Source organism: Taeniopygia guttata, chromosome 7, assembly GCF_048771995.1.
Source record: "Taeniopygia guttata chromosome 7, bTaeGut7.mat, whole genome shotgun sequence".
Classification (NCBI taxonomy): domain Eukaryota; kingdom Metazoa; phylum Chordata; class Aves; order Passeriformes; family Estrildidae; genus Taeniopygia; species Taeniopygia guttata.
Window position 1 is genome coordinate 11,198,091 of NC_133032.1, and position 15,111 is coordinate 11,213,201.

At 59.3% G+C, this 15,111-nt stretch overlaps 1 protein-coding gene across 2 annotated transcripts; it reads left to right on the forward strand.

Annotated features, from left to right (window-relative positions):
* The first annotated feature begins 2,171 nt into the window (after positions 1 to 2,171).
* On the forward strand, positions 2,172 to 14,594 carry WNT6 (Wnt family member 6). 2 transcript variants are annotated; one of them, XM_004176718.6, is made up of 4 exons: positions 2,172 to 2,386; positions 10,247 to 10,467; positions 13,346 to 13,647; positions 13,914 to 14,594. In XM_004176718.6, exons 1-4 carry the CDS (start codon positions 2,310 to 2,312, stop codon positions 14,373 to 14,375), a joined length of 1,062 nt encoding a protein of 353 aa, XP_004176766.4. In that variant the 5' UTR covers positions 2,172 to 2,309; the 3' UTR covers positions 14,376 to 14,594. The 2 variants fall into 2 exon arrangements, with proteins under 2 accessions (XP_004176766.4, XP_072788193.1); XM_072932092.1 differs by lacking the exon at positions 2,172 to 2,386 and having other exon boundaries at positions 9,928 to 10,467.
* Positions 14,595 to 15,111: the final 517 nt, after the last annotated feature.

A 15,111-nucleotide genomic window follows, 5' to 3' on the forward strand; every position in this document is an offset into this window, starting at 1 on the left:
CCACAGGAGCCAGGCAGTGGGGCCAGTTGCCATGAGTGTGCTGAGGGCACCGCAGCCCCCCCGGCCCCGGCAGCCTCACGCAGAGCTGACATGATAAGGCGAGCTGCTGAGCACCAGCCGCACCTGCTCGCCGAGACGGCACCCCCACCCCCCCGCTCCCCTCTTCGGGGCAAAATCAAAGGGATTTTTCTGCCCTTAGGAAATCAGATAAAGGCTTCTCACCTGCCCCGCGCTGCCTTTGCGAGGAGGCCAGGCGCTAGGGGCGGAGGGACAACAGGCACTTTCAACACAGCCGCAGATGAGCCGCGCATCGCAGGCAGCTCTGCCGGCAGGGGCTGGACCCCTGGGTCCAGCATCAGCCTCGCCCAGCCTCAGCAGGGATGTCCCCTGTCCCCGAGCTACTCCTTGCAGACTATCCCCCTAGATTAGAGGTGCCGGGGTCCCTGTAGGACAGCTAGCACGGAGACTGGCGGGTGAAGGCAAAAGGCAACGGGGACAGGGCATGGTGCAGCAGCCCAGATGCAGTGCCCTGCTCAGGGACTGAGCCCGTGTCCCTGTGTCCCCATGTCCCCATACTGTGGCCAGGACAGCTTAGTCCACGTCACCATGCCAAGGATGCAGATCAGGAGCCCATTTCCTGTGTGGGAGAGCAGAGAAAGAGCAGGTGTGAATCCTCCAGAGGTGGTGGGAGTCTCTTACCTCTTGTGCCCAGGAGGGAGAGAATTGTGCCAAGCTGCAGATCGCGCCTGAGTCATTCACCACTGAATGCTGTTAGCAGGGAGCAGACATGCCCAGGTGAAGGGATGAAACACTGGAGATCAAGGCAAGGGGAACAGTTATGGGCAAGCCAGGGGCTTGAGATGGGCAGGCTATGGGAGGCCATAAAGGGGGACAGAGCACAGATAGCTGCTGGAGGGAGGGGTGGTCCCACCATCAGCAAGAGTGCTCTGCTTTGCCCATCATGGGTGGAAGACACCTCCTTTTCCCTTGGACTAGCCCAATGGGCTGGCTGTTTGCTCAGTGGAGCTGGGTACAGAGATCAGGTGAGACTCCCCCAGGGTAGATCCTCTCCCAGGATCCATGGCTCAGATGCTGCAGGGCTGGGAGCTGCATCCCCAACCTCTGCTGGGTGTCATAAATGATACAAGAGGAATCAGAGATGCAGAGCTCTGGACTGAGCACTGGAAAACCATTCCTGAGGCTCATCTGTGGGGAGCATTCGTGTGGCAGGCTATGGGCTCCTCCTGTCCCCAACTGCACAGCCCTTGTGTGGCCCCCTGCTACATTCTGGGCATGTCAGCTTCCTCCTGCCCCAGGCAGCTCCTGCTGCTCCTCCTGTTATGATCTGATGCTGGGGACTGTGTCCATTCTGGGTCCTGCCTGTACCTGAAATGAAATCACTGTAAACAAGATGTCCCTCACCACACTCTTCTCCTGGTTCTCCTTGCTCCTAGGGCTGGCTCAATCATACTCCTGCGTGTCCCTCTGGCTCAGGCGTGTCTCTCCAGGGTGTTGGGAGATGCTTGTGAGGGGTCACTGCTCCAGCTTTCCCAGGTGGGACAGACTGGACTGAGGACAGGCAGGGTTATGGAGCCAGGGTTGTGCCAGGCGAGCCCAGTCAGGGACAGGAGCCAGGCAGGGCTGTGCTGGGGGCAACACAGGAACGCCAGGTTTGGGTGTCAGGGTCGGGCAAGAATGTGACAGGAAGGTGTCGGGGACACCTCGAGTCCAGGTCGGGCTTGACAGGGCTGCGGCAGGACCCCGAGTGGAGCCGGGCAGGGCCGTGCCAAGCAGGTCCACAGCAGGTCCCGGGGCTTCGAGGGCAGGGCTGTGCCAGCCAGATCCGCAAAAAGGGCTGAACACTCAAACGCGGCGGCGGGACGCGGGGCCAGACAGGCTGCGGCCACGGTCCTCTACCGGTGGGTGCCTGTGCCCACATCGCGTCCGTGCCTCTGCGCTGGGAACGGAGCCTGGCACCCGGGAGTCCCCCCGCCCGGCCCGCCCTGTCCGTCCCCCGGGCTCCGGTTTCCCTGTCGGAGCAGATGCTTTCGCAGCCCCGTCCCTCCTCCTTCTCCGGAGCAGCCTCCGCGCCGCGCTCCAGCCGCCCGGAGGTGCCTGCCCAGCCCAGCCCAGCCCAGCCCGGCCCGGACGGCCCCGCCGGCCGCGCTGCCTGCCCGGCCCGGCCCGGCCCGGCCCGGCGGAGGCGGACAGCGGGCACCCACCGCCGGGGCCCCCGCCGGACCTCGGCGGTGCCCGGCTCCCGGCCGGTGGCGTGCAGCGAGTTCGACGCTTTCCTCAGTCCTGGCAGGATGCTGCCTTCCTCCCGGACCCAGCTGGGGCTCTTCTTCATCCTCCTCTGCCCCGCTAACATCATCGGGCTCTGGTGGTGAGTAGGACATCCCGGCGGGGGGGTGGAAAAGCAGGAGGGCACGCAGGGCATCTCGATCTCCGGGGGTGGTCCCCCCCCCGGCTTGGGGACAAAAGATTCCCCTACACCCGGGCACCACTTGGGTTGGAATTGTTGCTCACTGGCTGTTCTGATCCAGACCCGGCACCCATATACTGTCAGGGTTTGGGGACACAAGTGCGCTGGAGGCAGTAAGCTGGGGGATCCCCAGGAGTATAGGGTGCACAGGTCCTGTGGTGAGAGTTGCACTTTGCCTCCCTGCACCCCCAGCCCACTGCCTGGGAGACTTGTATGCCTGAGGGGTGGGCAAGGGGGCTTAGTGGCTTCCAGACCCCTTCAATAAGTCAAATTTAATTAAAAGCCTTAGGGTCCCTACAGTGTCCCCCCTGTATGGTGGCCTGGACACAGCAGGGACAAAACCCCTATTTGTAATGGTGCCCTCATCAAAGGCAGAGACGGTGCCTTGCAGGATACCAGAGGGGGTGGGGGATTCATTACAGGCACAGAACTGGGACCCAGCCTTGGAAAGCCCAGGTATCTGTCGAAACATGAACTATTTAAATCTATTAAGAATTTCACCCAGCCTGTCTTTATCCGGTTTTAAGTGCTTAGATTCCAGCTCCCCGGCGTGCCGTCCGGGCTATCATTCATTATCTGAGGCTATTCGTCTCCACATTGTCACACTCTTTTGACCCCTAAAATAAAGCTCTCCATAAGCCTTTCCCCTCACGGTCCCCTGCCTGCCCACCAGTGATTTATTCCACATCTCCATTCCCTTTGCTAGCCCTGGCTCCAGGGCTGCACTGGGGGCCTTTGTGAGTATAAATGGTGCTGTTACAGTCAGTTGTACATCAGCTGAGAGTTCGTCCCTGGAGCCCAAGTGCTGTGTTTATTGCCAGGCAAGGGTTTAGCGTGGAGCTGAGAGGAACTTGCCTCGGGTTTTTTTGCTAGAAAATGGGAGACTGAGGTAGGGCAAGTCCTGGCCAAAGCAGGGTGCTTATGGAGGGTCTCCATGCTCCGTACCACCCACGTCAGGGTAGCTGTGCCATTGCAGGGCACGTGCCCTCCTGCTGCCTGAGACCTGCTGTTTTCCCCTGGCTAATTCTCAAACACACACACAGCTGTCCATGCTTTCTCTGCCCCATCCTCATCAATATCTCCAAGTTCATGCCCTGTGCTCCAGCTTTGAGGATATCTGCCCATGACAGGAGCAGGTAAAGGTTGAAGCAGAAGCTCATTTTGCCTTCATTTCAGGGGCAGGCAGACAGCACCAGCCAGGGCAGGGTGCTGGGGTACTGGTGCCCCTTGCCCCAGGTGCTCAGAACTGCATCTCACCGTGGAGTCTGGGTCCTGCTGGTGCCATGTGTGCACAGGCAGCAGTGACTTCAGGAGATTAGCAGGATTTGGCAGAGGAGGGCAAGGGGTCAAACTTGTTTTTTCTTCTTAAAAAAAAAAAAAAAGAAAAAGAAAAGGGACCTTTATTTTAAGAATAACTCAGCTGCCTGATGCACGGTGAATGCACCAGGCAGTGGAGTGGCTTCAGGTGAATCACCAGCTCACACTCTGCTTCACTCTGGAGCCAGAGAGCTGGGAAGAGTTGGTGGGTAAATGAGGCCACCAGCACCACCAAATGGATGTGCCAGGCTTCCCAGGAGAGGGCATAGGAGCAGCTGGGTAACTAATGAACTGCTTCTCTCAGAGTTTGGTGTTTTGGCCCCTGTCTGAGATCATCTCAGGGTGCCCTTCCTGTGTGGGGCTCTGGCCACTCATGACAGGCATTTTCCCATGTGCCTGCTCCTGGTACTGGTCCCTCTCCCAGGTCTGGGTAGCACTGGTGTCTGTGGGTTTTGCTGTTGGCGGGGAGGGTTTCAGGGGAGCAGTTGTGTTGTGCCAGAGTTCCTGCAAGCTCCAGGACTGGTGGCATTGATACAACTGTTCTTTGCTGTCACTGTCACTGATGCAGAGGGACTTTGGCGGCATACCTTTTTGTGTGCATCACTGGGCACTGTGGGTGCTTAGCCAAGGGGGCATTTTCCCCTGGCCAAGAAAGAAATGTCTTTACAACATCCCCATCCTACCCCTGAGTGCATTATCTGTGTGCCCATTGAAGCCAGCTTTTTCCCCCACTGACGATCCAATTTCTGAGAGAGGTGTGGTGGGCTGTAGCTGGGCTGGATCTCAAGAGGCACAGTCCCAGCCCGGGCAAACAGCCAGGCCTGGCCACTCAGGGGTGGTAACTGTGCCCATTGGGATCCTGGCACATGGCTGCATCTATGGAAAAAGATTTAGGTAGGATGTATAAGCACTGACATCCTGCTGGTGACATTGTACCCTGAGAAAGAGCATCCTCATTGTGTTAGGATGTCCCCAGAGAGTCACTGAAGACACAGCCCTTTCCATGGCAAAAGGGAGCAGGCTGTGGTCAGTGCCAATGGAAGGTATGTCACTCGTGTGCTGCTGGCACTTTGATTAGTGCCAAGCTGCAGGGAGTAGGCTTTCCTTGCTCCCATCGGCTCTGTAAAGCCTCTTTCTTCCTCCTCCCCTATTCTTTACAGATTTCTTGCTCAGATCCTTGTGCAACAGTGATTTCTCCCTGAGCAGGACAGGTAGGGACTGCCTGGGGCCCCTGGGCTGGTCCAGAGGCTGCAGAGATACAGAGCAGGCAAACTCAGTGTCTGAGGAGCCCCAGGCGGGTTCAGGGCAGGATTTCAGCCAAGCCGGTTTGCAGTCGGGCTGTGCCTGCAGGAGTGCAGAGGCACTCTGGGGATGGGGGCAAGCAAAACCAGCTTCCCTGGTGCCTCTTGGCTCTCCACGGGCATGGCTGAGAGCAGCTGGGAGATGGCAGAGAAGGCAAGGGAAAAAATCATCCCAGCTGAAATGTGCTCTGCTCCAGCTGTGGTCTGAGGGGGCCCGGGGGGCTGGACACCTGCCCTCTGTGTCCTTCCCGTCCATGCACAAGGGCAGTGCACCTCCAGCTTTTCTTCAGAGATGCTCAGAGAGGACCTCTCCCACCAGCCCCTGTGGCTGTACCCTTGTTTGAGGGGGTCCCAGTCCCATGTCCCTCAAGCCACACATCCTGTGTGACCACCCAACAGTGGTTTCTTCTTTTGCTGCCCTGACCAGCAGCCACCCTGCAAGGCCAGAGCCTGTGAGGGCAGGCTGCTGGGCTGGAGGGCCCTGCCTGCGTGCCTTGGGGTGAGCCTTGTGAGTCAGCCCCTGGGTTTGCTGACCCACAGCTGCTACCCCACAGCAGCCAACAGACTGGGCTGCCCAGCCTTCTCCAGCATGCCTTCTCCCCTGGAGCAGCACCATTTGGGCAGAACCCTTGCACCCTTTGAGATGACTACTGGCTCCAGCATTGGGCTACTTGTTTTCTCCCACAGCTGAACTTTCCCCAGTGCCATCCCTTGTCCCTGCTCCTGGTCACATCCACTTTCCCATGGTGACACCCAGCCTCCCTGGCCATGTCCTGCACATGTCCCCAACTGGAGGTTTTGTCCGACATTTGCATCAGGACCTTGAGCACTTCAAACCCCCCTCATGCAAGAGGGTACTGGGCATACCCTGACATCTCCTCAGCTTGCAGGGTCCTCCCACCACAAGTGGCACCCACATTTGGGCATGAGCTAGCCAAGCCCTCATGCTACCCCAGCTCCAGGCTCTGTCAGCACCCAGAAGGACTCAGTGACCATGAGTGAGTGGACATCTTTCTTCTTATCTCAGCCCTTCCAGGGTTTGGAGATGGCTTCAGGACCACCACCTCTACAGGTGAATGCTCCCTCCATCCCCTCAGTACCTGCAGCACAAGTCTGGGCAGCTCCTGTTCACCACAGCCTGGCCCCAGCGTGACCCTGCAGCTAGCAGGTCCATGGGTTGATGCAATGCCATGCCAAAGCCTCTATCCTTTAGGCAGCTTCCCAGCTGTCTGCATGCCATCCTTGCCAAGGAGATGTGAGAAGGAAGGCAGGAAATGGGGGTCCCCCTTCTCTTCCCAGCCCATGGCATTTCCTGCTCCCTCAGTGCCCCGGGCGCTGCTCCAGCCAAGCCCTGGCTGTGCCCCCCAGGCAGTGACTTGCTGCTTACTCACCACACCTTCCTGGGCCTCCTGCTCTGTTTCCACACCCAGCGGGGCAGCACCCACGCATGGCCCCGGGTGAGGGGCTGAGTGCCTGCCACATGCCTGCATGGGCTGTCGGAAAGCTGGATGGGTGAAACTTCTTCCGTGGGCTCCCTTTGGGTTTGACTTGTAGGCTGTCATGCAGTGTGACATCATTGTGTGGGGCGTGAAGTGGCCAATGTCCCCAGGGATGGATGTCTGTTCTCCAGGGATGTCATCCTGCAGTTCTTACCTCTTCAGGTGGGTGCAGAATTACCCATGGGCTCAGAGTGATGACCTGGGTACCCTAGTACTGTGCATCACCCTGCTGAAACCTTCCAGAGGCTGGGATAGAGACCTGTATGCAGGCAAAACACAACTTTACTACCCTAGAGCTGAGTCCCCTTGCCCCACAGGAGTGTCCAAGCAGCAGGACTCAATGGGTGCAAGCCTGTCAGATCCCACATGGATCTGGCATGGCCCAACCACTGCTCTCCCGCAGGTGTGACTTTCGAAAGCTGACTATCCTCCTTCTCACTCACTCAGCCTCAATCCCTTGGCTTCCTGCAAACCAGGACCCCTCCATAATGGTCTGCTGGCAGGGCCCAGAAGTCCTGCTCCGCATCATCTCCATGCCCAAGGAGAAGACGATGACTTGGTCCAGGCTCCTTGGTCCATTTTGGCTGAGAATGAGACCGGGACATACTGGAAGCTCCATGACCACGAGCTGAGCTGGGAAAAAATGGTGATTATGGCTCTCAGGAAGCCCTGTCTCTGTTGCAGCAGGCACAGCATCCAGAGCACAGGGGTTGCATCAGAAGCCCTGGTGACTCCCGTTTGACGTGTGTCACTGGGACTGGGCTCAGCCCGTGGCTCTGGCAGCCTAAGGGGTGACAGCAGCAGGTGGGCAGCGGTTTGCAGCCCCTTTTCTGTGCCTCAGTCTCCCCTCTCAGCAATGGGGGTTGTTTCCCTTACACAGGGATGCTGGAAGGTTGGATAGTGGGGCTCATCATCCCATTGGCTTTTGGGGCAAGGCAGAGCCCCCCAGCATCAGTTCTAGCAGCCAGCAAAGGGCACCAGGGGCAGGTGGCAGGGATGCTGCTGTGCTGCTGAGCCTGGCTGGGGGCTCCCAGGCAGGAGGCGGCAGGGGGCCAGGGTGCCCCAGGCGAGTTGCGGGGAGCCGGGCTGGCGACCCTGTTCCTTCACCAGGGCAGGGGGAGGAGTGCCCGGCAGCAGAGGTGGGGCACCTTAATTGTAGATGCGGGAGGCCTTGGAGCGGGACAAGCTCAGGCAGATCAGGGCCCTGCGCCGGAGCCCTTGCCAAAGTGGTAGCAGTTTGGCAGCATTTTTCTTGCCCTTGTCTCCCCCCAATTCTCCCCCCTCTCTAAACCCTCCAAAGCAAAACAGCTCTTGGGCTCCCGGCAGCCTCCCTGTGCCAGAAAGTGGAGCCCAGCGGAAATTAATATCGCTTTGGACTTAGGCAGCCCACCCCACGCCTCGTCGGCATGGACAGAAAGCTCCCGCGCTCTCCGCCAGCCTTGCTGCCGCCTGGACCATGGGTGGGGACCCCCGCAGTGCCGGTGAGCTGCCCATCACCCCCAGACCCGCGGGGCTGAGCTCTTCTTCCTGGCCTGATCCAGCGGGCTGGGGTGAGCCGCAGTTCAGTATTTGATCTGACGGCCCCGGGGGGCTGGCGCATCGTTTTCATATGAGTACAAAGAGTCGTCTCTTAATGAAAGTCCCATCTCGGCTCCCCCTCTTCCCCACTCCCCCGGCGGAGGCAGCCAAACCTCCGCCATCCTGCTGTAGATGTGGGGAGCCCATGGTCACAAAAGACAGCAAACTTGGAGACCAGCATGGAGGCGTGGATCCCTGTGTGGTCATCATGGGATGGGTCTGGGCAGATTTTCTGGTCACTTTCCACCTGGGCCTCAGTTTCCCCATCTGTGGGGGACCTGTGGCAGGCAAGCTCTGCTTCCCTAGCTGCCCCATCCCTTTGTAGAGGTCCATGTGAATAATGCAGAAAAGGGAAGCTGAACTGCTGGGAGCAAAGGGAGATGGGTTCTCTCCAGCAGGAGTGTGGGCTTGCCTCAGTTTCCCTGCTGGAAGTTCCCTTTCCAGGCTATGTCTCTCTGTTGAGCTGTTCAACCTTTAAACGTCCAGCCAAAGCGTAAGGGCTCCTTTTCGGGGCTATGCGAGAGGGCACATCCTCTCCAAATCCATCTGGGGTCTGGTAGGCAGGAGATCCAGGCAGCTGGGGAGCTGACACGAATCAGGGGGATCTTGGCAGGGCTTTGAGCTTCAAACAAGGGTCTTGGAGGGGGTTTGCACTGAGGACAGGATTGCAAGCAGAGTACTGCAGCCTGGTGTCCCAAACACAGCCCCCCAGCTGCACAAGAGTGAAAAGGAAACCCAGAACACAGTTAAACACTGAGATTCAGCTTGTGATTTTCGAGCCCCTGGGGCTTGGCCAGACTATAAAGCTCTGGGTTTGGAAGCTGTGCAGCTGATGCTCTCCAGTGAGTGGGGCTGAAGGCAGCACGGCCGCCCAAGCACTGCTCCCCAGGGAATCCCAGGGAATGTAACCTCCCAATCATCAGGCATGTCCTGATCCTGGGGTATGCTGGGTCCAGCCCTGAGGTTCTGTGGGCATCCATGGCCACGAAAATCATGCTGTTGAGCAGGATGAGCTCTGAGCACACAGGAGCAGCGCTGGAGGCGAGGGTGGGCTGAGTTTAGGGTGTGCTAAACCCGTGTGGCCCATGGCTGCGGAGCTGCCCGTGGCAGAGCTGAGCACTGCCCGTGCCAGCACGAGGCAGGGTGCTGGCACGCTGCGCAGCTGCGCGAGCTGGGCCGTGCAGGGCACTCCGGGCAAAATCTGTGGGGAAAGTACAGGAGTTTCTGTAGCCCATGGCACACCGGGGAGCACAGCGTTGTGTTCAGACTTTGCCCTCAGGGCCAGGGAGTCAGGCACCTCACTCCAGCTGTGCTGGCAAGGAGGAGCTGCCTCTGACGTGGGCCCAGCCAAGACTTGCCCTCCCTCACCGGCATTGGCAAAGCTGGCAATGCCACCTGCATCCCTCCCTTGCACTCCCGCACCCGCCTGCGGCTCCGTTCCCTGGAGTCAGTGCCTGGATTTGGGGAGGTGAGTACAGGATCCTGGCCAGCAGCCGAGGGGCTTTATCAGAGACAAGGTCACTCATCTAGTCTCCCACGGGGTAAAGCAGCGAGAACCCGTGGAGAGGGGGAGATACACCGAGAATGCTGGCTGGGCTCCTTGTTGTGTCCACAGCTCTGGGAGACGCAGCTGCATCGGGCCTTGGTCACACGGCAATGCCAGGCTGGATTAGGTCAGTGCCAGCCCCAAAGAGCAGATGCTGCCTAGCACAGTATTTCTGCCACCTCCCACGGGGACACCACCATCACCCCCATAGATGTCCCTGAAGATGTAGAATGGTATGTGCCAGCATCATTCTATAGCCTGTCCCACGGTAGGAGATCTCCCCCATTCCCCAATGGATGGACAGGGCAAGATATTGCCTGAGTGAGCCACCCATACCTATTGTCCCACTCCCACTGCATATGTCTCTCTGTCCCCTTGTCACCCGGGCTCAGCACGGAGCTGGCACTGCCCTGCAGCCTTGCTCCATCCCTGGGGGTGGGTCTGGTCGTGTCCTATCCACACTCTGGTCTCTCCTGGGCTTGGGTGCTGGTTTTGCTCTGCTCGCTGTCCCCTCCTGCAGGGCAGTGGGGAGCCCCCTGGTCATGGACCCCAACAGCATCTGCCGCAAGACGAAGCGGCTGGCGGGGAAGCAGGCAGAGCTGTGCCAGCTGGAGCCAGAGATCGTGCAGGAGGTGGCCAAGGGCACCAAGCTGGGCGTCCGGGAGTGCCAGTACCAATTCCGCTTCCGCCGCTGGAACTGCACCAGCCACAGCAAGTACTTCGGCAAGATCCTGCAGCAGGGTAAGGCCAGTGCTTCCTCAGCTTCCCATTTCCCAAAAAGACCCCAGCCTGGTGAAGCAGCTCCCCGGGACTCCTGGAGCAGAGTCTTGGCGTGCAAAGCTGTGTGTGTGTGTGTGTGTGTGTGTGTGTGTGTGCATGTAGGGGGTTGCTCAGTGCTCCCCGGTGCAGTCACGCTGAGGTTTTACTGCCGGGACATGTCTCCCTGTGTTGTAATGAAGCAATTACCAATGCTCCCAGACAGTGCGGGGCTTCATGAAGCCCAAGAATGCACCCTCGTCTGGCAGTGATTTACTGCTCCCCCGGGACCCCAGGGTGTGCTGTGGGAAGGGGCCCGGCTGGGAGGCAGTGTTGGGAGCTGTTGGGAGCTGCCCCTTACCCCGTGCGTGCCCTTCACATCCCTCCTCCTGGCTTTGCAGGGAGCAGAGGAGAGGAGTGTTTGTCTCCTGTCCCTGTCCCGGGATGGACACCCTGATGTCACTCTGAGGAACAGGGCTGGGTGGCAGGAAGGTATGTGCAGGTCTCAGACAGTGGATACAGTGATCCAAGCCAGGTCCAGCTGCATCAAAATCAGAGCAGGAGCAGAGCAAGGGGGCAGCCATGAGTTTTTAAGGGATAGAAAAGCCCTGCCACATTCCTCAGGGAGAGCAGCTGGGAGTGGATGGTGCTCCAAGCAAGAGGGGTTGCTTGAAACACCTTGGGCTGGTAGGATCACTTAGTGGGAGGTGAGTTCAGTCCTGCCCCTCTTCCCATGTTGGTCCCTGTGCTATGGCAGATGAAGAGGCTGGAGCAAGCCCCAGACTCCTCAGCCATCACATCTGCTGGTACATGGCCAGCACAAGGCAAAGAGGATAAGTCCATGGGACATGCTAGGGGCGTCAAGGTGGCATCCCTGGGGGGATTGGAGAGGGAGGGGTGCCCTGGGCACCCAATTGACTGCAGATATTAGTGGGGGACAGAGCTGAAGCCTTGAGGGAAACACTGGCCCGTGGGCGTGGGATAGGCTCAGATTTGAAGATGTGGGTTCCCCCCAACAAAGGGGGGGTGAATCAGTCAAGAGGCAGTGAATCAGGGCCCATGGGGGACTTTCCTGCCTCTGGAGTCACCTATTTTCACCATAAACTGGCAGTGAGGCAGGTGGGATCTGTGCCAGGCAGGGATCTGCTCTGGCAGTGGGGTGGTGCCAGAATGCAGGGCCAGACCAGGTGGTGAGTGAAAGGTGCTGGCAGATGAGCTGCTGGGTACCCAGGAACGGCTTGAGTTGGAGGAGGCACAGACACATCAAGCATGGGGATGCTGAAGGAGCCACCACATTGGTCCAGCCTCACTGCTGGGGTGGTAGAGATAAGCAGTGTTGTAGGGACAGTGGGGAGTTTGAGTCCCTGGCACTCTGAGGACATGGGGCATCCCAGCTAGAGGTGTGGAGTTCCCCAGGGTAACAAGGTGGGTGTCAGAAGTCCTCAGAGGTGCCAGCAGGCAGCAGCCTCCCTGTAATCCTGCAGGGACTGCACAAAATATCTCGGGATTTTTTTGGTTCCCAGCTCCATCAGATGAACACCTTCCATCCAATATTCTTTTCTATCCAAGGATGCTTCAAACCTCTCAATTCTGGCCATAGCCTTCCTGGCACAGTCATGGCTGTCCCCTCTTCCCTCCCTGCCACCTGTGCCAGGTGTGGCATGCCAGGGTAGGCTGGCTTGGGGGCAGCCACGTGTCTGGAGGAACTGTCAGAAGAGCAACATCCCCCAGGGCCCAGCTGGCAGGGTGGCATGGGGACCTCTGCCAGCTTTGGGCTGCCTGCTGAGGGTTCTGCCAGCCCCAGGTGGGAGCAGGCGGGTGGTTGGGTGGCTTGCAGGGGCAGGAGGTGCTACCCCCTTGGTGGCACTGCCAGAAAGGCACCGGTGTGCCCAGTTCCTGCTAACACCACAGGGATGCAGGTGCTGCGTGGGCTTTTGGAGGAGCTGCTCATGGAACCGATGCCCTGGTATCCCTCTTCTGCAGCATCTCCAAGTCAGAATACTGAAGATGGAAGGATGGGACACCCCCCAAAACCCACCTTCCCCTCCCTCCCCAGGAATCCCCTGCAGGCCACCACCCTGGGCCAGCCCTGCCCTGGCATTTGGGTGGGCAGGAGCTGGGCTGGCATGGAGCAGGGGGAGCGCAGGAGCCCCCCGAGCAGGGCGCCGCACCCCTGCTGCCAGAATCCCCCGCTGGCTGCGGCTGCGAGCGGCAGGTCCGGGCAGGGGAAAGATGCTTGGAATTCGTGTCCCGGAGCAGAGAGAGACAGGAGCAAATACTAATAATAAATAATCCTGCAGGGTGGAGGCTGTGCCGGTGGAGAGAGGGGGGTGGGCAGCTCCCCATGGCAAAGAGGGTAGTGGGGGGAGAGCAGACAGCACAGCTTCACCACTGCCGCCCTGCAGAGGGTGAGTGGCACCCTTGGTATCCTTCGCAGTGTTTGTTTCCAGGTGCCAGTTTGGAGCTGGGGTTGGGAGTTTTACTGTGTGGAGGGATATTGCAGGGTAGTGTGAGGAAGCTGTGGGTACCACCTGGTCATGTGGGACCACCCTCTGCTCTCTGAGCTTCCCTCTTTCCCATGGGGCAGCACTCAGACTTGCAAGAAGAGATGGGAGATTTGTTGCCTCTCCACAGCTGAGTGCAGGAGATCCTGACCACCCCCCAGATTTTTCAAATCTGCTTGCAAGAGGCAACTCCTGCTCCAGACAGCCCATTCCAGGGTGGGTGCATCAGCCAGGGAACAGCACCCAACACATATGAAGATGAGGAACGGGGAGTCTGAGCCCCTGGGATGTCAGCCAGGGGGTGGTGCCTTGCTTGCTGGAGCTGACCCCACACCCCGGCCCTGTCCGTTTTCCTGCAGATATCCGTGAAACAGCCTTCGTGTACGCCATCACGGCAGCTGGAGTGAGCCACGCCATCACGCAGGCCTGCAGCATGGGCGAGCTGCTGCAGTGTGGCTGTGAGCTGACACGGAGCCGGGCCCCCCCCTCGCCCACAGCGGGGCCAGGCACAGAGGGCACCGCCTGGGAGTGGGGGGGCTGTGGGGATGATGTGCAGTTTGGCTATGAGAAATCCCAGCAGTTCATGGATGCCAAGAACAAGAAAGGCAAAAATGACATCCGAGCTCTTATCGACCTGCACAACAACGAAGCCGGGCGCTTGGTAAGGCCACTGCACTCCCTGTCCCCTGCACCCCTTGTGCCCTGCACAGCCCTCCACCTTCGGTGTCCCCAAGCCAGGTACCTGCACCAGCTTTGGCTGAAATATCACCCAGTATTTTTTGGGCATCCTTTGCAGGATAACCAGAAACCTTCGGGCCACTGTCCACCCCCGGGCCAGGGCAGCACCAAGAGGGGCAGGGTTCTGCCTGGGGGCGCTGGGCAGCGAGAGAGGGACCCGAGGGCTGAGCATCGCTGTCTCTTCCTCAGGCGGTGCGCAGCTACATGAGGACAGAGTGCAAATGCCACGGGCTGTCGGGCTCCTGCACCCTGCGGACCTGCTGGAGGAAGATGCCCCATTTCCGAGAGGTGGGGGATCGCCTGCTCGAGCGCTTCAACGGGGCTTTCAAGGTGATGGGAGGTAACGACGGCAAAACGCTCATCCCTGTGGGTGACAACATCAAGCCACCCGATAAACAGGACCTCATCTACTCGGCCGACTCGCCTGATTTCTGCTCGGCTAATCGTAAGACAGGCTCACTGGGTACCAGGGGCCGTGTCTGCAACAGCACGGCCATGGACACGAGTGGCTGCGACCTGCTGTGCTGCGGGAGGGGGCACCGGGATGAGACGGTGGTGCTGGAGGAGAACTGCCTTTGCCGCTTCCACTGGTGCTGCGTGGTGCAGTGCCGCAAGTGCTCCGTCCGTCAGGAGCTCAGCCTCTGCATCTGACAGCCCGGGGTCAGGCGAGGACAATTTGGGAGGCCACCTCCAGGCTCACAAGGCTCCCTTGGGACAGAGACAGGTGGAGCCAGTGGCAGGGTCAGCGTGGGTGAGCTCAGCTCTGTGCTCTGGGGAGTCCTGGCTTCCCCGGTGGGCAGCATGGGGCTGCCTGGCATCCCCAAGGTTCCCGTGGCACAGAGCTTCCACTAATAAAGCTATTTAAAGCTGTTTGCCACCGCGCTTCCTGGGGAGGGCTGAGAAGCGCTGACCACCGTACTGGAATGGGATTAGCCGGCGAGTCAGCTGTGAGTCCCCATCAGTCACACTCCTGGCAAGCCCTAGCCCTGCTGGGACCTGGGAGTGAAGTCCAGCTCATTTTTTATCTGCTCTCTGTTTTTCTCTGTGGTTGTCAAGCCTGGAGATGTGTGTGGATGAGGGTGAGTACTCCCCTGCCCTGCTCTGCTGCTTCCAGTGTGTGAGTGCTCTCCTCACATCACCCACAGCTGTCAATGCTTGGGGTGCCAGTCTGTGCAGTCCGTGGTGCCTCCACTCGTGCCTCATGCCAGAGGTACATCTAGCTCCCCTAGCACTGTGCTCTTGTGCTCTGACTTCCTTGAAGGGACCCCGTATTCTTTTCACCCCAGCCATGGTCACTGTAGTCCCCGCTGCAGAGCCTGGCACACAGAAGCCCGGGACAGCACTGGCACTGTTGGCTTGGTGGCATGCAAGGCATTCACTTGGCATG